At 38.4% G+C, this 25734-nt stretch overlaps 1 protein-coding gene across 2 annotated transcripts in view; it reads right to left on the minus strand.

Moving 5' to 3' along the window:
- The window catches only part of LOC135793922 (protein apterous-like), a 46034-nt gene that overhangs the window by 7578 nt on the left and 12722 nt on the right, over positions 1-25734 (minus strand). Inside the window, exons 2-3 of one of the 2 annotated variants that reach the window (XM_065305049.1) lie at positions 21616-22085; positions 1849-2309 (exon numbers count right to left, since the gene is read on the minus strand). In XM_065305049.1, coding sequence (XP_065161121.1) covers positions 1849-2309; positions 21616-22085 — 931 coding nt within the window. Of the gene's footprint in view, positions 1-1848; positions 2310-21615; positions 22089-25734 lie in introns of both variants that reach the window. The other variant, XM_065305048.1, reaches the window with a different exon arrangement.

Below are 25734 nucleotides of genomic sequence, written 5' to 3' on the forward strand. Positions count from 1 at the left end.
CTTTTCGTATCATTTAAAATTTAAATAAATGCCGGTGAGAATAATTTTAAAATCGAGTTGTTTAGTGTAAATATTGACCGATGAATAAAAAATGTGTGGGAATTGCTTAATTTTTACTAGCAGGGGCAATTTAAGTCGGAATGGCTGGAACAAACGTATCACATCGTAAAATAGAAAATTTGTAAAACTTTATAAATTATCTTGCTTCGAAGGTTTTGTAGCAATCTCAATTTAACTACTTAAACATCAAGGTGACAATATTATCATAAATGTTTGTAGTCAGTGTAAACGTTACGCTGTGCTACAGTTTTATAAGTTCGGTTTGCTAGTCTTCGTTAATGAGAACAGTACTCGTACAATGTACGTATGTGAAATTTAAAAAAATAATTAATTTCAATTTACGGAGCGTGACAAACGGCAACAAACACATGCGGCTTGTTCGTTGATTTCCAAGAAGGGCAACCCGCCCGTGCGCTTGCTCTCTATACCCAAGAAACAGACGAGGAGGAGCACACATTCGTGCATCGTACACATGAGTGTGTTCCAAGTTTTATATCTGCCTCGTGAGCAGCACAATGTTATTTATGCATGTGTGTTGATTTGGACACTCTTTAAACGTTGAGCGCAACTCTTCATGTTCAAAATTAGTTCGGCGATTTATTTGCTCAATTTATTGCTGGCTATTTTCACACAACACTGAAAAGTAAGTAAACCAATTTTGCTTATATTTACTAAGCTATTCTATGTGTGTATGTATATCACAAAAGGGATGTTGATCTTGCCACATGGCCAATTATGAGTGAAGCGCGTGCATACAGGATTGGCGTCCGATAGACGAATACTAAGCCTACCCGCTTAGCGAAAGCGGATTGTTTTCCCTCTCAGGGATTTTCTCTTTGCCTATGCCACGGCAATTAATCAGGCAGCCAAGCGAACATACTGCTTACGCCAAGGATCAAATTCAATCCGATCATATAACTAATCCTTTTTTATTATTTTCCTTATAAAATTTTCACCAAATCAATTTTTTAGTATTTGCAAAAGTGTCATAGTGTATTACAGGCAATGTCCATGATTATTATTACTGAAAACCACTCCTATGATGCTTGACAATTAAATCTCAAATTTAAAACATCTAACATCAATCAAGGCATTAGGTAGGTCTAATATCTCAATATCAAACTTTGTGAATTTGTGTTTGGAGTTATGTATCGGGATAAAATTAAAACATTTTAGTACTAAAATTAACACCGGCTCAAAAATAATTTCTGATTCACATTTTGTTCCATATTAAATTTTAACGTTCTGTGGGCTCATAGCGCGTACCTTTTTCCCATTACTACGATTTCGTCTCTCCCGCAATATGCCTTCATTGAAAGAATCAAGTATTATCGCCGATTATAACATGGATCAGTGGTAAGATAAACTAATATATTTATATCTCGCATTGTTCAGTTTTGTCGGGTGCCCCGTATTTTGTTGTGCGCTTCGACGAGTTGTTGAGCTAACATGCGGTTTTACATTCGTGCAAACAAACACAAGCACACACCATTCGAGGAGCATTATTATGCTCGAGTGGTCGAGAACGCTCGAGGACACACACAAGTGCGCGCTGTGGGAAAACCACCGGAATAGATCACACATCATCGCACACAACCCTTCTAGCCCACAACCCACAGAACGCAAAACATCGCCAACCCTCTAAAACTTTTAACGATGTGCATGAATACCACGTGAAAGTTAAACACACAAATATCCTACCACGAACCCAATAACACCCAACAAGGAAGATGTCAGCGCGTAACGCGAAATGTAACTATCTACATAGATCAAGTTATAGGTTCTTACCTAAGTTAGCTGTCATCGCTTCCAAATCCTTAGGTTTCCTTTTCCGTGGCCGGCCTTTTTGTCGCGGCGTCGTCGGCGCGCCATTAAAGAATGGAACTTTATTAGGACTGATATCGGCGTTGCTAGTCGCTACCGGTGGTATAGATGACGCGTGATGATGGTGATGAAATTCTGGACTTGGGAACGGCGGAGCGAAGTGTTGAGGAACCGTGGTAGCACCGTGATTTTGTGTTAGATGGAACCTAGACGCGTGGGGCTCGTCCGCCAACGCCATTTCAAAGTGTTGCCGGCACAAGACTTCCCCGTCGCGCATCCCAAAATGATCGCCTTTTGTAAGAGGAGCTGAGCATTCAGCACAGGAGAAGCAATGTACATGAAAGACGGAGTCGCGGGCACGCATTACCAGCTCCGATGAAAGTATAGTTGCATGACACCTGCCGCAACGTTTCATTCCAAACAACCTGCAACAAAAATATTCAAAATTTAATAAAATTGTCATGCAAGCGTGGAAATTTTCAAATTGTAGTTAGCAGCGATATGATCAACAAACATTTTATTCCCGCACGCACAGAGAGACAATTTGTCCAACTTCAGTTTACAAGTGAAAGATTCGAGTTTGCTTTGGGAATGTGGAATTGTGGTTGTGCTATCAGAAAATCTTTACGACACCCTAAATGGCGACTCGTGGGTGCTGCTGGGACCTGCTTATTTTAAATCCACAAATACGTGGTTAGTTTGATCTACTCTACTCGATAACGTTGAGTCCATATCTTGTAGTTTCATGGTTCAGGCGCGCGTCGTAAACAAAACCTTATGAATGTAAATTATGATGCGCACATGACAACCGCAAAAAGACCAATGCGACACTCACTTAAATGTTGTTTACATTGGATTATTACATTGGATTATTATATGTAAAACCTAGCGCCGAAAGGCTATAACCAAAAATTACAGAAAAGTTGATTGTTGTATGAAGTAAAGGCTCTCTGCAAATCTTACGCCAGACTACATCACGTGCTCCATAGCTAGTCATGTGAATATTTGAACAAAAAAAAAATAGTACAATGGGCCATACAACATCGAAAACAACAATCTCAGAATACTCTCTACGTGCGGTGTGTGTGCAGAGTTCAAACGTGTCGGCGTCAGGCGTCTGTTGCGCTTGTGCGCGCTGAGCACACTTTATTAATTACCCGTGCCGGTTAATTAGCCCACGCTTTCGCCCAGCGCCGGCCGTCGCGCCGCCACCGTCAAGCGTATTATTCCTTTTTATTTGGTCTCGTTTATGCGCACAAGTAGCAGTCGACATCTGCCAATCGAGGCATAAAAAAACGCTTCCATAAATAAAAGCCGGGCCGAAAATACACAACGCCGTGCTACAAACGCACACTACGCTTTAATGTGTCCCGTATGTTTGACATTTCTATTTGTAAACAACCATTATTTATTTCGAGGGAGCATCCAGTACGCGGCTTAAACCGATCATCAAAATCTGTTGTACAATCAAATCAGGATAATGATTGAAGTAAATATTTATAATTTAACTTTGTGTCACTTGCATTGTAAGAAATTGTGTTGCTTTGGCACAGCAATATTAATTTTTTTCGCGGGGAGTTGAATTCGGAATACCTAAGTTGTTTTTTGACGATTTTTGACACTAGGATCTTTCTTATTAGCGTTGCCCGCCGTCACGAACCTTAGGCCCGGCAGCTTCATCTGTTAACACCGTTAATTATCTACCGAAGCCTGCGCGTTATTAAAAGCCAATGCACCCGCCCAAATCCTTCCCTCATTTGCAGTTGCGAGGAAATACTTGACGTTGCAAGAGCATTATCGCTCAGTTGATACGCAAGTTAATTAGAAATTTATGACCGGAGAATGTGTCTCAACACCTTCCCACTCATTATGCTTGATGATTCTCGTAGTAGTAATAGCACTCTTAGTATGTTTATAAAGTATGCATAAAGTATTGGTTGATAGACTAAGTTTACAGAATTATAAGAATTGTGTAATATGAAGGGTGCCAACCGCTTATGCGGATTCGGAAACGCAAAGCCGACGTTAACAACGTTTTCACCCAAGTAATATGTGAATCTGGCACCACGGGGCGCGCCATGTACACGTATTCTTGGCACCCCCCGTGATCATACAAACACAATAAATGCGCGGTACGTACCTTACACGCGGGGCACCTCATGGTGGCAGGGCTATTGTCAAGCCGCAATAATACACCGAAAATACGAGTGCGCGCTTCGGTCATGCATTCAAATTTGATCTGGTACTATTTCGAAACGTGCAACACACGTATTACAAACGAATTACATACGTGTTACATGTTGTTTTGTCATTGTTGACAATTCACGGCTTGCGCAACGAGCACAAACCCCTCCAAACTTTCCAACCGATTTTTAGTGACACGTTGACAAACATATACATATAAATGCTTTTATAATTTACATTCAACTTGACAATCGATGCTATACCAAGCTTGATTTCAAATTGGATACAAATTATTATTTTTCTCAAAACAATGGCGACATCAACAACTCATTATAAAGCAATGCAGTAATTGATAGATAGTGCTCAACCGATTCGAATACTCGACATGCGCAAATCATGTTAGTACTTTTTGTATACGCATTCTACGTTGATTACAGAATGCGATTGTTCGCCAAATTGTTTTTTACTTGAGTTCTGATTGGCTCTCTTTACATACTAGACTGATAACTTGAAAATAACAAAAGCGATAAATATATCTAAAAAACAACTAACTATTCTGAAATTGCATCGAAAACATTTTAATATCAATGATATCAACTGTCACATCAATGTTAACGTTGGTATGGAGTCTTTAGCAAATGTTAACTACTTGAAAATATTTCTAGAGAGATTTTCATAGACGACCCCTATCGAGTTTTGCGGTTTGTTGTGATGTGCAACATATGTACGACTGGTTCCCATTTCGGGGCCGGGCGCCGTTTAATCTCCACATCCTCGAATCCTTTCCCACTTTGATGCCACGGTTTCCGTACTAATGCATGTGCTTCACGTGTCTTGTCGGCTTTACTATACTTTGTGAGACACCGACGGATTCTGTGATTTCATGCGAAGAGGGCACTCCGGGGGGTGCACGCGGATGCAAAGAACAGAGGGTGAAAGAGGGCTCCCGACGTCAAGCGTCATACAATCATCAAATAGCAGTGGTTATAATAATAATCCACTTCACTTCACGTCTGTCTCATTGTTGTGACCTCATAATAGCATTTTTGCCATAATCCCAAAGAATCACAAAAGTCTGGGTGCACTAGAATGAATGTTTCTTTTCTATAGCGTCAAAAGTGAAAACCTACACAAACAATAAAATCGTCAAATCTTAAAGAGATGTTTTTACTGTTACATTTTTTCCAGCTAAAGAAAATTACAAAATTCTTGCATATCCACCCTTCAAGAAGAAGAATAAATATTATAAGTATAATATTTGTCACACATTCACATTGTCGGAATTCATTATATTGGCTATGAACAATTTTAATTTTAGTATTAATTACATTCATTGAAAAGATAGAAAGGTGATTTGCGGATTATTTTTTTCTTACTTGACAAACATTTTAACGCTTATTGAGTGTGTAAAATAAGTAATGTGGGACATAACCCAAGTCATATTTCAATCAACACTGTGTTAACGACACGTGTTTGTAGACATGCTCACCGTCATCGCGAGGCAAATAAGTTTGTCTCTGCTAGTTTTTTCTAAGCCAACCAAAATGCTCAACGCGCGTAAGAAAAACGTTCACGTTTAGATAGAAAGAAGTGCATTACACAATAATAACGCACTTTTTTCGGAAAGTTTATGCGTGTACGCCTAAGCGACATGTCGAACGGTTTGATCAACATTTGTAAACATGTTTGTGCATAGTATTTAAGCGATTCAACAATGTTTTAAGTTTAAAGGTATTAGCATAATCTGATCATTCAAACAAAGTTCTTTCAAAACTAAAATTCTACAGAATATAGTGGTGCACTAGTGCTTGCGGTCGAAGAATAAAAAAAAACACTCGTCTCGTATGCATATTTACGGTAAGTCGTAAAAAACAAATAGCGAAATGCACCGGCCACAAAGAAATGAAGTAAAAGAAAAAAGCAAAATAAAATCAAATCGGCTAAAAATCAAATAAAAACTGAACCCAAAGAGCAAATAAAAAGCCAAGTACGTTTGTTACATTTTTATGCCTTACATTTATATATAATACATGCGAAGCCGTCGTGTACGGCTTCGGTGGAATAAAAGCAATAATTTATTTGATTGCGCATTCCTTCCAGTTCACCGAGACGTGCAAGAACACGTATATATAACTATATAGATATATACCTACCTATTCCTGACAACTGCAAACACTCGCAGAGTGCTTGAAATTGGAAGTTGTTATCAAAGATTTAACTGTTAAATTTTTTATTCAAATTTTTAATGTCAAATCACATCACATCTTAAAATAGATTCGATGTTAAAGATATGCAAATGTGAAGAGCTCAAAATGAGACTACGCGCTAAAGAAAAGTCTAGCCTCGTCTATATTCCGAAGAGAAGCCGATTTGCATAAACTGTAACATAACTTTACGAGTTTAACCACGTTTTAACCCGCGATTGCCCACGGGCCGGGCACGCATGTCAATCTGTATTAGACTACAGCCGGCGATAAACGATGGATTAAATGTCTCACAACTTACGAAGTTTCCCGACTGCGCTGTAAATTTGCGGGGATTGCGATCTTCTCATTGCAGCCTACAAGAAAACTGACCAAACAAATTTAACTGCTCATGATGAAATTGTTGGCCGAAGAGAACCACTTAAGCTAAAAACATTTATTGGTTTATATTTTAACATCGTGAACAATATTTATTTCATCATATGTAGGTACACCTTTAAAAGCATGCAATTGGTACATTAATTCTTTTTTGTTGATTCAAGACATAGTTTATGGTTATTCATATTCATTAAAATTGTGTTATTATCATTTTTACCGGGCTGCGTTTGTGTGTAATTTTTGCATTTACATAAATACATAAAACCCATAAATATTGTATTATTTTATAATGAATGCGCTTGCTTGCCACACGATTGTACAACGTTTATAGTAGGTAGTATTACAGTTTTTACATTCTTCTCCATAAACACACGTAAGTTGAGGTTCCGCACGATGAAGAAAAATATTACAATTTCATAATGAATATTCAATAATATTCGTCTGGACTGGTGCGCGGTTTTCGTCTAGTCTGCGTCGGGTTTCAAACGCAATTATCGTGTCTGCCGTTGCCGACGTTCCGTTCTGTCTGCTCTCTGCTCTTGTTTGCATTTTTCCAACAACATATATCATTGCAATTCGTTAGCGTTTCAACTTTTAATATTCATATTTTCGTCGTTGATAGGTAGTGCATATTTTAGATTAAATTGTGACATTTTTCTAATTACATTGGAGTCAATGTTTTGTTTTTATTTTTTAATGTGTGTACAATTGACGATTAGCAGGCAGTGGTTGCAATATTGCGTGTGTGCGATAGTCCAGTACAAACGCAAATTGGAGAGCGATCTAGCGTGAGAAACTAATCTATGGCTGACACTTTAACACGACGAACCTGCGACTGCTAGGATTTTTAGCAACATTCACATGCCACACGAGACAAGCGTCTATTTTAAATACACAAGCGATACAGGTCGACGCAGGAAGTTGAGATTAACGTATTTCTAGCTTGCTTCACTGGCTGCGTACGATGGTCCAGAGATTATTTTCACGCGGCATACGTGCTCTTGATTTATTTCAATGTTAGAATCTTCAAAATGCGATTTCTTTTGTCAAGTTTTCTGCTGTCTTGCATATCGAGTGAACTTCACTTACTAAGTAACTAAATATACAGGAACACTGAAAAAATCGTGATAAACGTACAGACGAGGAAAAGACAATATTTCACAACGCACACATCTGACGTTTTCTAGCGACTCATCTTGCGGGTATGGAGCATGTGGGTTTAAGCATCTTTTTAACTCGAACTTGAGCGCTAACGAACGGCATCTAAACTGCCATAAGGAGGTGAAGGCAGGAAAAAACTACAAAAGCAATCGCATATGCAAGCCAACGCTTCACAACTGTCGTATATTAGATTTTATTATCCACGCGCGTCAACCGTAATATATTTTTTCAAGCTTTTATTCTCCGCATTCTGTGTGAAGAAAATTTGAAGAATCCTAACAATACGGCACGCGCGTCCACAATCTCAACGAAGTAATAATCTGTTTGAGTAAGTGCGGTAAGTTCGAACGGTGAAGAGAAAAATAAAAACAATTAAAATAATGCGATGCCTACCTACATATCAGGACCAATAAGACTGCAAAAATGTTCGCCATTTTGTACCCATTTTTGATGCACCAATGCGCTAGCCCATTGTATTCAAAATTTGAATTCAAGCAAAACATGGATATATGAATAAAATCGAACATGCTCATCGAACAACGTATCTCGGTTTCTTGTTTTAAATGGAGTATCACGCATTTTTGCGTTTTAAAGTACAGGGAGTTGTATAACAAATATTAAAATCTATATTAGTCCCAAGATACAAAAATTGTAGAAACATTACTTTAATAATTAATGATTCATTCTCTTATAGTCTTATTATTATTTGTTCACGTACGAGTACAGTGATACGATTCCATCACTGCCGTACTGTTAGTAAAATATTGAAATCAGTGGTTGGAGCACTCAATATAAATTTATGTTCGCAGCCAAGATACGAAAATGGACGACACTCAAAGAAACTCGCAACTTCTTCGGTTAGGCGAAATGCATGCTTTCGTCCTCGACACACACACGCAACGGCAGCACCCAAAGACAATAGTCCATTGTGTGCGCTTTACCCAATCTGCATAATCAGAGCTGTTCACGGCGCGCGATATTTATTACGGCCACGGCCGAAAAGTAACATCTTGTGAAACGCAAGCATGGCAGAGCATAGTCCCGACAAAGACTACACAGCGCTCCATGGACAACGGTCGGGCATATGAATACCGAATGCATCGATATTTCGTATATTTCCATGGAAGAGCAGAAACAAGAAGCCAATCCAAGTCCACAACCGACGACAACTGCACGGGCAGGAACAACGAAACAAACGAAATAAACACGGCGATGCGAACGAAACCCAGCCGCGCAAACCAATGGCAGAAGGAATACACATTGAGAGTGACTTATTTCGTCTACAGTCCACAATTCCGCCATATTTTCCATTTATCTGGGAAATACATCAAAATGGTAGTTGCTGGTAGAAGCGCTGCTCTGCGTTGGCGACAAGCATCCATTCTAATGTCATTTCGCTGCTTTTGTTCTCGAACATGCTGAATTATCACTAACCTGCGCGCATAGCAGAGCAAAATGGTCGCAAAGAGTGGCCGTGGAGGAGATGTCAATGCGAACATGTGTACTTGGAGGCCAGCTACTGCGTTGCGAGCGCATCCATGAATCTGAATTGTGGTGACATCTAAAAGACGTCAACCAGTCAAGAAGCCAGACGAATCCTGCTGGGTAAATATAGTGACATACAAAGACATCGATGGATGGATGAATGGCTCTCTGCCTGTGAATAAACAAACGGGCAGGCTATGCAACCAGCGTCTGGAGGACGCCCCAGCAAATTTTTATAGTTTTAAATTTCGATTATTATAGCATTATTTTTACTCACTGATAGAAATATCTGCAGACAACGATATGATAGTTGTCAACCAGTTGATATTATCAACATATAGATAGTAGCGTCAACAGAACATTCATTACGAACACAAATAGCGGCCTACCGCGATTACCACAAAAAATAATAAAAGTGTTACATGTTCGTGTAACATGCTACACGCAGCGCTGAGTTGCGCGCATCTTTCTATGCTTGCGTACGCGATGAGCACGTCGAGATAAGCGCAGGACAGAAGAACGCCAGAAGCCTGCGGCCATAGCGCTCATGGGAGAACGAGCACCCAACATGCGCATAAACATTTTATCTCCATATTTCAGTGACGCGTTGTCACGTCTCAGCGTGTCCGGCCGTAGCGTTGAACTTCTGCATCGTCTCCACGAAGAGGAACCCCCGTGGACCCAGGAGGCCGAAGCTGGGTGAATATGAACACAAGTAGGGTCTTACATCCGCGTGTGGCGCTACTTGGCATTTTTTCTATTCTTGGATTAAAACACAGCGCGTCGTTAAGAAAACTAATGATTATTACAAATTACTACCGTTTGCCATGAGGTTTTTACCAGATCTCACGGCATGCTACAATATGAAAACATGTTGGACACATATTGGGTTTCGTGCAAACGAAGACAACTCCAATCAAATCGAGTAATCGAGTATAAATACGCAACATTCGGCAATACGTGTTTATTTATTTTATGCAATTGAGGTAACGATTATGTAGCCAATCACTCAATACAAACACAAATTACCTTTACACCGGTACCCAATTCAAGGTTTGCCCACCTTGGACGTATGTTCGATTTGAGTGATGATCGAGTGAGCTGTAAAATTGTGCTAGCGAAGATGTCAAGTGTAAAATTGATACATCTGATACATTCATATATTAATTATAATAATTAATATTAATTAGGTATTATGCACACACAATTATTCCGATCAATCATTGCCCATGGCTTATTTTTCCAGCGTTTGATTGCTGCCCAAGTCGACACTTCACACAGAAAACATAGACAACGAATTTTAAAAGTTGTAAGATGACAAGATCTGATTTTTTAAAATCTCCATTTGTTCTCTGTCAAAAAGGTCAACACTGTCCGCCATTTGACTTCATTAAAGAACAAACGAGTGTATGTAATCACTCAAACGTGATCTGTTTCCTCACGTACCTACAATTTACATTTTCAACAGCTTCAACTTTTGTGATACGAAGTGTGACTAACAACGTGACAATTTGCGCACATCTCTTCATTAAATGCCGAAAAAACTGGTGAAAAAACTTAATTTGCTCAACACTTTGTGTGATAGTTGACACAAATGAAGCTATTACGTGCATTACTTATTGACGAGCGCGCTCGGCGTAAGCAAACAACTGTTGTTTTGTCTCTAATATGCCTGTTGTCATCATTATCCGCCGCTCAACAACTCCACGTTGACAAAAAAACACACCAAAATGACAAATTGCCTGCAAACGATGTGTGAATGAATATCAAAAACATTTCATTATTTAATCAAGTACCCTCCGGAACCTTTTTTATATTGTTTTCACTTTCGGAAACAGATATAAGTAGCATTTATAAGCGCATTAAAACGACCATGCACAAACATGAACATCACTACACGGAAACCGTAAGCAACGTGAGAACAACATATGGATGAGTCGGTTAAAACGCACTTAAAAATGATAATACAATTACCTCGTCTAGAATTAGCCCTGGGGTATTGAGTAAAATTGTGTTGCTATATGGCATATAGCATTTGGGATTTCAGTCATTAAAAACTCATAGTCCAGTTTTTTCTACTTGCTTTCATTTTTCAACCATCTAGGTGAATCATTACAAATTAATTTGTGTCTGAATGTGACTTCAATACACTGCTGATTAATTTACAATTTATGGTATTATTTATTATTTGTTAATATTGCGTTACTTGTAAGTATTCCATCTAACAGTTATTATATTAGCAAGAAATAAATCGTGGGATGCCTATAGGTATATGCCTACACGATGGACAAAGTAATCATTAATAATAAATCCAAAAATCATTTTTAAAACCTAGAAACAATAATTTCCACAGGTCTTTTAAATGGGACAATACTTTTTATGCAGTTAATTTTATGCCAATTATATGCCATTTATATGTGAAATTGTTTTGTTATTACCTATTTGGATATTTTTGGGCATAGCTTCCTTCTTTTTATGTTTTTTTTTTATTTAGAATATATTAACATATTCATAAAATGACTATTAAATGTGCAAATATATATCTACGTACAAGCTAGTGAAACCGCGCAAAATGAAGGATGAAAATCCAATTCATTAGCAAGTAAAGTGTAAGCTGATCATTGAGCATGTTAAACGTGTGAGGACGTCCAGAAACTAGTTCAGAATATCCACGCCATTCGCCTGTCGCCTTGTGAAAGTGTAATGGAAACTCAAACTGTATGAGAAGCATGGATGGGTTGAAGTTGTGTGCTTCGATCTGCATTAGCTTGTATTACTTGAAAATCCATATAAAATTTGCATAGATTATACCAAAGGTGACATCGATTCATGAATAACTTAAACACACACTTTATGTTCTGATGCATTCTAATGCGTGCACTTATACATAACCAAGGATTATAGCAACATGTGGTACGTCAAGTGCTATATCTACTTGCTCACTATAAGTAAGTATATTCAAAAATTTCAAACGAATATGATTTCAATATATATTTTTAACGCCTGTGTTTAAGCTTGCCAATGTCACATATGCATCAAATATCGGTGGGATTATTACGCAAAGTGCAAAAACGAAGAGAAATTCCTGTCAAGTATGAGTACATCCGATGTAAATGTGAAATAAATTTATACACGTCGGCTTTATAAAACGGCCCTGAATTTACAAACGTTTTCATTCTCTTTCTTAATTTCATAATTTATTGTATTTAATAATACAGCCAGAGACGCTGTGCCGCACCTGTTAGTGTTACCTACCTGTTGCAAAGTATACACTTACGGCAAAAAGTTGAAGAAAAAAAAATAAAACAATTTTCGTGTACGAAGCAACCGAATAGAAAGATCTCCTCAGAGCGATAAGCCAAAGACACACGCACGCACGTCATACCGAAAATAACATTGCTTGTCCAGTACTTTCATGCACTATAAAAAAAAAACAAAATTATGCAAATGCAAAAAATATCAACCAGCGGGTACTTAAAACGCCGTCCATCGCGTAAAGGCACTTGCATTAATTTATGTGGTCATCCGGAGTGATATTCAGGCTCGTGGGTACCTTGATGCGTACGTGATGTGTGCATTTATACACTTGATCCTAATCGGCGCGTATTTATCATATTTTTTGGGCCGTGCGAGTATATTTTTCGTGCGTGCCCGAATGCGCTTGCGTTACCACGAGTGCTATAAAGGCGCTAGAGGATATTTGACACCGGAGTTAAATAAGCGTGTCAAATGAAGCCGAGGTGTCGGTGTCGCTCCGGGTCGGCGCTTCGTGTACTTTTCTTCTTCGTGCCGGGCGCGCAGCTCCAGCACCGGAACTAACCAACGTGATTTGTGACTGACACCGCATTATTTCCGCCAGTTTCATTATGGCCATCCTCCTCTCGCTTGCTTCACGTGCATTGCTTGACAGCAGTGCACAACACAACTGAGTTAATCTATAAATGCATCTAAAACGAATTATATGTGATATTCGATACATATTAACTGTGCTTAGTACAGGTTCGACAGAAAATTCGCGTTCCGTAAAATTCAATTATATTGTATTTCATTGCAATAATACGCGCGCCTCTTTATGGGTAATCACTGCACTAACGGGAATATAAATAAATTAAACAAGATGTTGGCGGCGATTGTAAGTCGAGACAGGAAAGAGTTTGAGCGAAGGCTCGAATCCAAGGTTCTTCTTCTGTGCTCACGCTGGGGGGTGAACAAACATAATACTTTTATTACAGAAGACTTTGAAGATGATCAGCTCACAAATTGTGGCGGGTATTAAATATTATTTTAATAAATTCTCATAACGACAAGAATGCTGGTTTGCGAAAAATGCTTGTCTCGAATTTATAAAATTACCCCGTTGGTATTAAGTAAACAAAAAGAGACAGACACGCTGGCACAAATACTATAAGCACTATTATGACGCCAATACGATCGTCAAGTACAATCACAGAATATAATTTTTGTTAATCAGTAATAACCAACTTTTATATATTCTGTGAACAACTGTGACGGGAATTCTTATTATATTTGTGTGTACAATGTTCCTTTAACGTACATTTTATGGTACATTTAGTATCAAATGGCTAAGGAGTGTTTTATTCACGAGATTGACTGAGAATGAGCGTAACAAACGTTTAATCAATCGAGTGTTTAACATGGTTTAGCCACGTGATTCTTACGCTATTTTTCTCCTTTCGGTCTACTTCTACGTTGGGGTTTTTGTATTTGAATTTTCAATTCTTCAAAATTCGCTCGCACAATCCTAAAAAATGTTAGGTTATAAATGCCGTGCCACGTTGCCACGAGCAACAGCAGCGCCTGCTTTGACTTGTTTGACTGGTGGCGCATGGCATTTCATATGGTCTTATGCTGCACTGTAGGCAAATGCGCAAGCGCAAGCTCCGCCCTGTGAATAAAGCCTGAGTATAAAGTACTTTACTCATTGGCCGTCTGTGTTTAAGGTACCACATTCGTGTCTAAAAACTGTCGCTTTATAGATGGAAATAGAAAAAATATATTATTTTATTTCTTAAACTTTATTAAAATGATTGACCATGACTCACTCTTTGCTTGACAATAAAGCAGCTGAATGTACATCTCTGTGCAGCAGAAGTTCGTGCTTTAACATGCAAACTATTGCGGAAGTATACTGTTCCGTATTGTAATTTTTATGAAATTTAAAAATAACGCTTGCTAAACACAGCAATTGCGTAGATGATTTTTAGATTGTATAGATGATTGGCATTAAATAACCTAACTTAACCTAACCTAACCTGGATTTAATAACAGCAAACTGATTATTCCCAATTTTACTTGAAACCAAAATAAAAGATAGGCAGTGGTGTTGTGGAAGGGTTTTACGATTTTGTTACGATGATATTTTGTTTTACGATCGCGTTTCTTAAGAAAAAAATTAACGAAATTGAGACCGTCTTACACAAGCGCAAACACAACATCACAACCGCTTGTTATTGCTTCAGGGCCGGATGCAGTTGGTGCGCTGTGACTTTGCGTGACATTGGAAATTATGTATCTGCTACCAATATAATTTTTCTATTTTTTGTCATTCGTCCGAAGCTGCTTAGTTGTTTTTACCCTGATATTTAGGTTCGTGCTACACCTTCTACGGGATATATTTCCTATCGTGAGTACAATAAGGGAACTAGAACAGAGTTTGGAATGAATGGTAAATTATCGACTCACAATTTACTTTTGCTCAGCGACAATTTCCGTCTTCGGTGCATGAGAACGTTTTCTCAGAATATGAAAATTGCCGCGCATGTCGACTAGAATGCAATCTTCGGCGTCTTGTTATTATGAATGTGTATCGACCGCCTTCCTTGTTTGTATGGAACCAGTATTGTTGCATTTGGACACGACTTCAATTGAGCAATAGATTGTGTACTACATGATTTTCGTCAAAGGCACTTTTTTCATACTATTGTATCACTGCAATTTCCCTCTCAAAATTAAGCAAATATTAAGCAATATTTATGTGATAAACTTTGATACATGAAATTTAGGTAGGGTAAAAGAGGGTAATAGGGGTCACTTAAGGGAGAACTCAAATATAATTTAAATTATAAACAAAATACTTATTGCAATCGCTTATAAGCATTGTTTACTTAAATACCTATTATTTGAAATAATTTTCAGTCACTTTGACAATCAATTTTGGATATTATTAAAGTTTAAAAAAAAAACAGATTTGTCTCCCATTACACCGACATGCGGGTAATGGTGGTCACCCTGGGGACAATCGGTATCAAACGAAATCTAGCAGATATCGCAGACGTAATATTCCACTAAGTCCCACCCAGTGCATTTCACATGAGCCCATAGCCCAAATGAAGTGCTATGAACCACATTTAATTGTTTTTTTTTTTAAATCGTTGCACATTAGACATCAGTTTTCCAAATCTTCATCCATCGCCCTGGCATAAGTCATCAGTGCCAATATAGGAATCATAAGTTTTGTTACTTTCCTGCAGTATCGTTTCTGCATGAAGGCTATTGAAAAATAAGTCACATTGCTTTTTATAGGCCATTTAGAGCGGACTAAAGACAAAAACGTCCATTGGGAGTCGCATGACTCCCATTGCCCACCATTGCACTATTGTGAAAAAAAAACAAAAAAAATATTTTTTCAAAACATTAATGTAATCTGAACTGCACATCACGATTTTGAATGTTTAACTAAGATTATATAAAAGTTTCATTCGAATATTGCAAGATATTCGACACTTATCTTCTAATTTGCGTGGACGTAAAATTAGATCAGCGGAGCTCAAAAATAAAATATTGGCGTATCTCAATGATACACGCACCGATTTGCATGATTTTTTGGGGGTGGCACTGGGGGGCCAGAACGGAGGTAGGAACGCCGTTTACGCGGTACTCGTAACTATTGTTTCGTGGATATATGGGTGACTCCCATTACCCGCTGACTCCCCTACTCTCCCCTACATTATGTCAACATATTTTTTTTGTGTGTTATACTACGATCAAACTAGAATTGATTGTGAGATGCAAGCTAATTCATCCGTACAGCAGTTTCCGCCCTTGTTAGTAATCCCCACATTACGGTGAAGTATTCACTAAAGATACAGGTTCCATGTTTAGTTGTTACTGCAAGGCTTAAGCTGTAACCTGCAGACTGGGCCTGTAACCTGCAGACTGCGCCTGACTTTGTGTACTTGGCATTGATGTACCTATTCCAAGACACCACGGCCTCACTTGATAAGAAAAATTGCGATGAAGATGAAGATAGGTATTAGTCATGTGGAGCTACAGACTCAAGATGAGAAATCCTATATCGAAGATAGAGAGTGGTATGACGTACATGCGACACATTGCTGTGTCCACATCTACAGGCAGAAATTTACTCTAAATGCAAATGAAACACATTTATTCAAATATATTTGATGCTTACTTGCACCGAACTGGTATCAGGTTCTTCCTAGATTTGATATTCCAACGAGACCGGCAATTACTTTCCAGATCAGTAGCCACATTACTGCACTGTGGTGTGTCAGCGCCACGGATCTCTGTTTGATGAGTGTCATTCTGATTCGTTCATCTCAGTATCTTTTGCATCGCATATCGTGAATGAGAAGTCGATCTATCGTCAAATATCCGTCGCGTCGGGCACTTATCAGATCAATAAATAATTGTGATGCTTGTATTAGCATTCGCATATCTGACCTTAATACAAGATGTGTGCCTACAAGACACACATAACCTCATCAGCCAATTCTGCGAGTACATAACCTCGAAATAAAACTCGCTATGAAAACTCAAGTAAACTGATTTAATCTAAGATTCTTTAAAATTAAACGCCGTCTAATTTAAACTCGCTTTAAATACAGCCGATTTATTTAAATCGTTGTTTTTGTTAGTACACCATGATACAATTTAAATAAAAATGTATAATTTCGCATGTGCAATGCAGCTTTGTGCAGCTAATGCTGAACATAAACAACTGAAATAAATAAATTTTTTGCTAATCCGGTGAGATGCAACACGTATAGTGTTTTCACAAGCCTGAAGAAACCAAGATGAACTCGCCGTTCTCCTGACACACTGGTCAACGTCAAGGGCACGTAATTATTCCGGCTCTGAGGTCTATATGGATTAAGATATTAGATGCTTTTAAAGTGCAACAGTTATATTATGCGTGAAGTCTTTTTCAATTCAGTATGTGTAGAGGTTTTTTAAGTCATCCGGTTTTATGAAGTTTTGTTTGTGGCTGACGGGTTCTTCGGTGCACCTGACTCTAATCGTTTTATAAAAATAAGAAAAAACGAAGGGTCCTAAGTTATTATGTTATGCATAACATGTATATAAATGTATTTCAAAGATACATTAACACTCACACATTATACCTTATAACATCTGGTTAACTTTGAGCAAAGATAAAGAACCAAATCAATAAATAAGTATGTTTATTACACCTTCCAACTTTTTTCTTCTATTTAAAAAATAAAGAAAAAATAATTTGTTTATAAATGATAACAAATTACATAACCATTTCGTAATTATTGCACATTTCCGCAAACTTAAATCTTTGAAAATATGCTTCCAGGAAGAATTTCAAAATTTTTGCAGACGCGGTTCAAGCATATTTTATCTTTATTACTTCACTCGCACATAATTTACGTAGGTACATGTTTTAAATATATTTACTTTTTCGTTCTGCATCATTATACATGCAAAAATAACGCTTCATGCTTCTTACTACGCGCACAACATTCTAGTTAAGTTGCAAATATACATAAAATCGAAGTTAATTTATAACATTGCATGATTAAAATCGATAGCAATTTATTATTTTTATCTCCATTGAAGTGAGACACTCAGGGACGCTGGAATAGTAATACTAACACAAAGAAAACCAGCAACAACAACAAATGCCTTGGAAATAGATGACGGATGATCGTGATTTAAATTAATTCAGCGCGAAATTGCAAAAATCAATTATTTTATAGAGGAAACGGGCACCAGCGTTATATTAAGAAATTAATCATTTTCTTATTTTCCACTGCGTAGCGTATACCTGTACTATACACCGGTGTAGGTGAAGGAGAGACGCAAAAATGATTATTTATTTCTTCCACTTTAACGATTCGTTTACGCCGACTCTCATTTGCTTTCGCTTTTTATGATGCACTTTATTTAGCTCGTACGTACACCAGCGAGCTTGCCAATGTTTCTAATCAATTTGAAGCCATGCGAACACGAATAAATGGCTGAAGGTGCAAACAACATAAATCACAATGGCCGATGATTGAAAATTATTAACGTTGTAGTGATCCAACCTGCGCGTTCGTTCGTTTAATGCTCGTTTAACTTTCATTTGTCCGCCCTGCCGGTCGCAGGCGATCCCACGCTTGCTCCACGAAACAAAATTAATCTAACAAATGAAGCAGCTAAAACGAATACCAGTCGAAAAATTTGCAATATTAGCAGCATTTGTGGCTTCAAAAATTAATCCTACATCATGAGATAGGTATAAGCCCAGCGATTGTCTGCCTATTGTACCTGAAATACCTACAAGAGGCAAATAATTGCTCTTGTTTCAATTGCTCTTATCATATTTTCATTAGAAATCTAACTGAAGTGTTTTCTTGTTGGCTAATATTTTACGCAATTTTTGTTTTCGATTGCGTGGAAACACAGGTGTCCTGCACGCAACAGCTGAAAAACATGACTAAAAAAAAGCTAAAATGTTATACGAGTATCATGCATCGGTATTATGAGTTGAGTTCGCGTGTCTACTATGCGAGTACTACGACAGTGGCCCGCTCAGGAAATGGATAAGATTATCACGCTCCGTTTTTTTCACTCCGTCATTTTTTTCTACTTCTGTACTTTTTGTGCTTCATGCGTCACACAAACAAGTTAGTGTGATATGCATCCGTGGTCCGCCTGTGTTTAACTTGCCAGACCATCCTCATGTGCATGCACAAGCCAAAGACAATAAGTGCGAGGAGCAAGTCGGTAAGGGATCGTCGAGTGATTGCCAGAATTACGTCCAAAGGTAGGTTTCAAGTAGTGTTTGAATGCGAACACTGCAATCCTTAACACCTATCTGATATAGGGCACAGACATGTGCTGCTTTTTTAGCTGGATTACATGCGGTCGCGTCACGGCTGAAGAAGAAAATCACAACTAAGAACCCCCAGAGAACCAGAATGCATAGGTAGAATGCATTTTCGACAATATATAACAAGTAAATGCAAAAAATAATATTATACTTAACTCATTATAAATAATTGCATATTCATGTGTATTTAAGCATTTGTGTTGTTTCGGCCATTCGTTTGGCACAAAATATAAATTCCTTGATATCCATGAGCATTAAGCGCTCACTGATAATATGACAAGACCACGACTCTCCAACTAGACACCGAGCAAACGAAGAGCTATTATCCGATCAGATTTCCGAGTGTGCACTTTGGGTATCGGGGTCGCACCGTCGCCTTGTGTGTGGTCACTCCTCCACCATTATATTGGCCGGAACGACCGGACGATCGGTTCGCGGAAATCGTCATCGGTGATCGGGTTGGCGCGCCATACTGCCTTGGCTACTGAACGAGCCATCCGCCGTGTTTGCGTGCTACATATGTGTTTTCAGATCGTCCCATTGCCATTCATAAATTCCCGCTATCACATGTATCAACTAGTTGTGTACCTACTGCGAAACGCAAATCACATTTTATTGAATCCGAAAATCAAACTAACAAGAAACAGCCTTCAAGTGCATGTAGGTAGGTATATATCTATTAGTATAAGATGACCCGAGTAATTAGTTTAATATGCTAGGAATTACGCCAATTCTCAGTGCCAACTGCAAACGTCGGTTGGTTTCAATCTGTATTTATTTATATTTGTCAGCAAACTGCAGTAAATCACATAATTTTTTTCATAGCCCAAGCATATGCTCTAAACGTTTTGGCCCACAGGATTAATAATGCGACATGCTTTATTAATGCTCAAATGTCATTCTCGTTTGCTACTGGGTTTCATTACCGCTTTTATCATTCGTTTACATATACACATCTAGTGCGAGAGAGGAATTATTATATGAAAATGTCGATGGAATCGGTATGCGCAGTACGCCAAAGAATGTACGACTTCTCTGAGTCTGGTCCATACACAATGAGGCTACAATCGGGTGCATGAGTTGAACGGTGCTCGAAAAGATCTCAACGAGGCTTGAGGACTTCAACAAGACTACAGCACAGCAAAGAAATAAAGAAAAAGCAATCCATAGATTAAAAATACTACAAAGAAACGAATCGTTAAGCTACGACACTTGCGGACGTGCTGAGCCAACTTCTTGTATGCTCACGAAGATAAAAAGGGGAAACCAGCAAAACCGTGAAAAGACGTCAACCTGTTCGCTTCTCGCAGGTATTAATCACGAATTTAATATAACGGTGGTCCGCATTCTGACAGCAATTCACGTTTATTTTTTTCGGCTTGAGACATGTTTTCTTCTTCCGATCCATTTCTATAATTTAGGTCGCGAGCCCAAAATTTCCTATCTTAATCAGGAGAAGAACACAAATAAAAGATACTTATGCAAGCACACAGGCGTTTTCAATTATGGCATAAAAACTGTTTGACGGTACTTGTAAATTTTCACAAACCTAAATCCATTTGTCAACTTGAAAAATAATCCGATATCAATTATTCAGTGCATAACAAACTCAACTCCTTTGAGGAACTGTCGCCCGACGTCTCAGCGCTGAAGCGATTGCAAAAGCGAATCAATTAACAACATCGATTTCTACGATGCGACCGTACGCGATGCATTAACCAACCGACCGAACGCTGTTTTAATGGTCACGACTTGGCCATTTACCTCCGGCCGAGAGCGCGGCTGCGACTTATCGTCCCGCCGAATAAATTGCCGCCGCTCGAATTTTCATGTCAGCACACAATAGATATCAGCGCGGCGCGAGCGCAGATAGATACGCACCGAAGCGCCGCATCGTCTGTGTGAGGTATATTGACAACTGTGGCGCGATGGCGATGATTTTGCTGTCCCATGACATGCTTCGCCAACCCGTCGAGCATTGACGGAACCCCATCGCGCCAAGCCCCCTTTTAAGGAAATATGTTTAGACTGGAACATAATGGGCCTATCATAAATCATGCGGGTTGAAGAGACCCCCATGATGGACAAGCTAGTCGCGTGTATGTAAAATTTCTATTGGACGCATACGCATTGAATATTTGTGCTACTACGCATGTGTACTCCGCTAAATACATCGAAAGAATGGTAGTATATAAAATAGATCCAGTAACATACCGGTAGTAATCCTTCTTGCAGTATATATTGCCGTCCCGTGAGAAGCAGGTAACCTCACCGTCTAGTGGATTGCGACATTGGCAGCACTGTAGGCAGGCGGCGTGCCACCGCCTGTCGACCGCCTGCAGGTAGAAGCGATCAGCAATTCGCATACCACAGCCAGCGCAAACAGTCGGATCGCCGTTTGTGTGATGCAGCGGCGGCGAGGGTGGCGTTTGTAGCGGCTCTAGCTTCGGTATGTGATGCTCGAAATTGCTATGAGGTGTGCACACTTCCGGGGGCCGGCAAGTATCAGAGCCGCACGAGCTTGCCAAGTGATTGTTGTTAGACGGGGTGCTGCACGAGCTGCCGCTGCCGCTCAACGATGAGATGCTCGGCTCCGCGTCCCCCATGGACGAGTCGCACGACGGCAGGTTGGGCGATAGATCGCGGGATGGGTCGTACGCCGGGCCAAGATACTGTTCGTGCTGCTGCTGAAAAATAAAACCATAAGCACATGTTAGTTCAGGGTCGGAGACGAAAGCAGTATCTGGAGGCGACGAGCGTTACTCATTCTATATGAACGTATGTAATCTTAACGACAGGTCGCGAAGGTTATCATCAGGAACACGACATTTAATAAAACTTCTTGTGGTGCAATCAGTGTCTGCCTGCATTGCTAATCAAACGGACATAACTCAAATGGGAGCAAAAATGCTTTATCTCGTCTTATTACGGAGCAAGTTGGGTAAAAAAAAATAGTCGGTATCTGCTATATAACCACCTTCAATCAATTTGGGTACCTACCTTAAACTTTTTATTGACAAAATGCACCACTATACAAGTAATTTTTCTTTTTGAATTCACAGTAAGGTGATTTGGCAATTTTGTGTTAAGCTTCAAATGCATAGAATTAGTCGACTTGTAGATCAGATCACTAAGCAGAAATCTACTAAGATCTATTTCTCGGCAGCTGTAAATTTGAATAACGTTGCACCCAAACATCGATAATGACTCAATGCGCATATCTTTTACGCGGTTGTAGGAAATAAATTATGCCATTAAAACGCGCCTATTACACACGTGGCTCTTGCGATCGACACGCGTATTTTACATTATTCCAATACGCTTTTGCCGTCTCGCATGCGTTTTGGATTTTTATCATGTGCTTGCCTCGTTTACCCGTTTACTCATCTTTCTCATCTCTCGTATATCTTGTTTGAGCGCACACATTTGATAACGTCAATCACTGTTATTACGTGCCTTAAATAAAGTTTATTAAACAAAATATGCGTCGAAAGTCAGCGGAGCGGAGAATCGTTGTGGTAGTAAAGATAGCCGAAGAACTTTAAAGCGCTCGCTCACCATAGCAAGACAAAAAGTCGAACAAGTAATGGCCACTTCCCTGGGCTGGCAATTTATTGCAAATAGATATAAATATGTCAAAGATTCTCTGGCTATTTTCTTCTCAATTATCATGAGCCCAGAAGGTAGAACTATTCAAGATTTGAAGTCATTTAAAAGATTTTAATAACTTTTTTACTTGTACACTTGAAGTCCAGTTTTTATCAAAATTCTGAAAGCTAAATTAGTTATTCCTTTTTATTTAAGGAATTGGTATTTTTTGCATTGCGGAAATACCTATATTCTTACAGAATCATGTTCCAGTCTTTGAAAAAAAAGACTTAAACTCGTTATGAATGAATTGATACTAGAATACATTCGTAACATCCAAAACGTCTGCAACATTTTGCAACTAAATTACAACCAAGAACTCTGAAGCGCTGATTTATCCGAACACATAAATTAAAAGCGGCAAGAGCCAAGCCGCATGACGCAAAGGCAAAGTTGCGCAAAGTGGATGATTTACATTTTCTAATCTTAGGAAAAATAAGTTAATGTTAAATACGTGCGCAGGTTGATTTCACTTGCTTGCCGCATAAAAGGAAGCAAGCGCAATAATTCATTGGACGCCGTGGTCATCCGGTAGCATTCCCCGCGAACGCAGACAAGATGCGAAACACGAAAGCAACACGCTGATAAACAACTCAAGTATGCAGCGAAAAGTTTAAAAATAATAAAATTGTATCCCTCACGGCAATTTAACATTCATTTACCTTCGATACAACTGCAAAGATGAACATTAAAGCGTTAAATTTTTCTAATTTAAATTACAATAGATTAGGTTAACAAGAAAATTAATTCGTTGTTGAAACCCGCTCGGATGCAAACAATGTGCAAAATAACATTAAGGCGCTAAATGCGTATGCCAGAGGAAGAAATTATTTATAATGGACGACAGCCGAGGTTGCTATGTGCTTCCACACTTTCCACCAATAACATTAATCACATGCGCCTAAGAGCATTTAAACTTTGGTTAGAATACAATACCATGACGACCTTACAGAAATTCAGTACCTATCTGTGGTTTCTTCTTTCCGGTTTCCGTTTAACTTTTTCTCTAACAAGATATAAATTAACTGACTGCGCGAAAACAAGGAGTAGATATCTAAACCCATATTTACATTAAAGCGTAGGTATTAAAAGAATATTCAAAACTGCCAACAGAAGCAGTAAAACAACATAGTATTCTAAATGTCATTTTTGTTAAGGACAAACTGAAGAAACATCTCGGTGTAGGTTTTTTATGTTTTTTTACTTTAATTGATCACAAAAACGAGTTCCATTGCATGGGCACCCAACAGGTGCTACTTCAACATAATATTCCCGAAAGTATAATCAATTATTTCCCTCAAGAAAATACCTACATACCTACATCTCTAGAGGAATCAACGAACAAACAAACTTTTAAAAATTTAACCTTTTGGGGTAAAAATACATTAATCTATGTTCTTAAACTAATTCAATAATCGAAAATTGCTAAATGAAGAAGAGCATGTGGATGCGCCTCGTAGGGGTACACCGGATGATAATTAGTGTTTGCCAAGTGGGAATATACGTATCGTGCACAGCAAAGAAAACCGAAGAAGTTAATAGTTATTGCCTGACGATAGCAATAGCTCCAAGAGTTCATTGCATATTCATAGACCCGCTGGTAGCGGCGTATCATGCACGGCCGCGATTTACTCATCGCCGCACACTTGCCTGCCTAGTCTGCGTGTCTCACATGACTAGTAATTAGAATTATTTGCACACTGAAAATAAATTGATTATCTGCTTCAACACGCAGTCGACTGTTCAACTTTTGCTTTTTGGTGATTTCACATACCTATTACCTAAATGTTCTCATACAGCATTAAAAAGGAAAAATAATTTTTATTAATATTAATTCGTATTATTGCATTATTATACTGTAATTTTATAAATTAATATAAAATTAATATTTCCAAAATAAGCAAAAAGTTGGTGTAATTTGGTTGAGAGTAAGCAGGTAGTAAATATGTATTTACGCGCTACATTTAAAACTTGCATAACGACTCATGTTTCTCTAACGTGCTGTCTTGTATCCGATAAGTAATAAACAACCCACCAACAAGTTAACAATATTTATATATTTGCACGCAATGATCGAACACACCAAGTAAGTTTGTACTTGCACTATTTTTAGTCGTCGTGAGTGCTCTTTTAGTGCTCACTTCTCTCGTAGGGAGGAACATCGTTACGCTTATACATATAGGTCTATAACCAACTTGATACAAACATAAACAATTTCTGCTTTTTCATATATCGACGTTTCGATTCCAACAAAACCAAAAGAAGTGGAGGACTGCTCAGTATTTATTTATATCGTCATGAATAACCCGATAAACTGCACTTCTTAGATGTACGTTTTGTTGACCGGTTTACTGCGTTCAAATGTGAATAGACATATAGTAGCATCCTACTTTGTTATGCATGATGAAAGCTATAAAGGCATAAAAACCTTCGCCGACTTATAAGCTAATGATTAATAGCGCTTCATACAAATCTTAAACTATGTATAGGTATGCAAATCGGGGCACGTGTGACAATTCAATTTAATTCAAGTAGGAACGAAAAATTAGCCACACTAAGTGTTTTTCTGCGATAAACAGAAAAAAAAAACAAATTTGATGTAAATTTTAACTTTTAAACTTTTTTGCTAGCATGAAACTAGAATATAACTAATTTTTCAGTCTGGATAGAATTTTTTAAAAGTTG

The sequence above is a fragment of the Atheta coriaria genome, unplaced genomic scaffold (assembly GCF_025399875.1).
Source record: "Atheta coriaria isolate IRGN ID8LTWV9N9 unplaced genomic scaffold, Caltech_Dcor_3.1 hic_scaffold_6_pilon, whole genome shotgun sequence".
Lineage (NCBI taxonomy): Eukaryota > Metazoa > Arthropoda > Insecta > Coleoptera > Staphylinidae > Dalotia > Dalotia coriaria.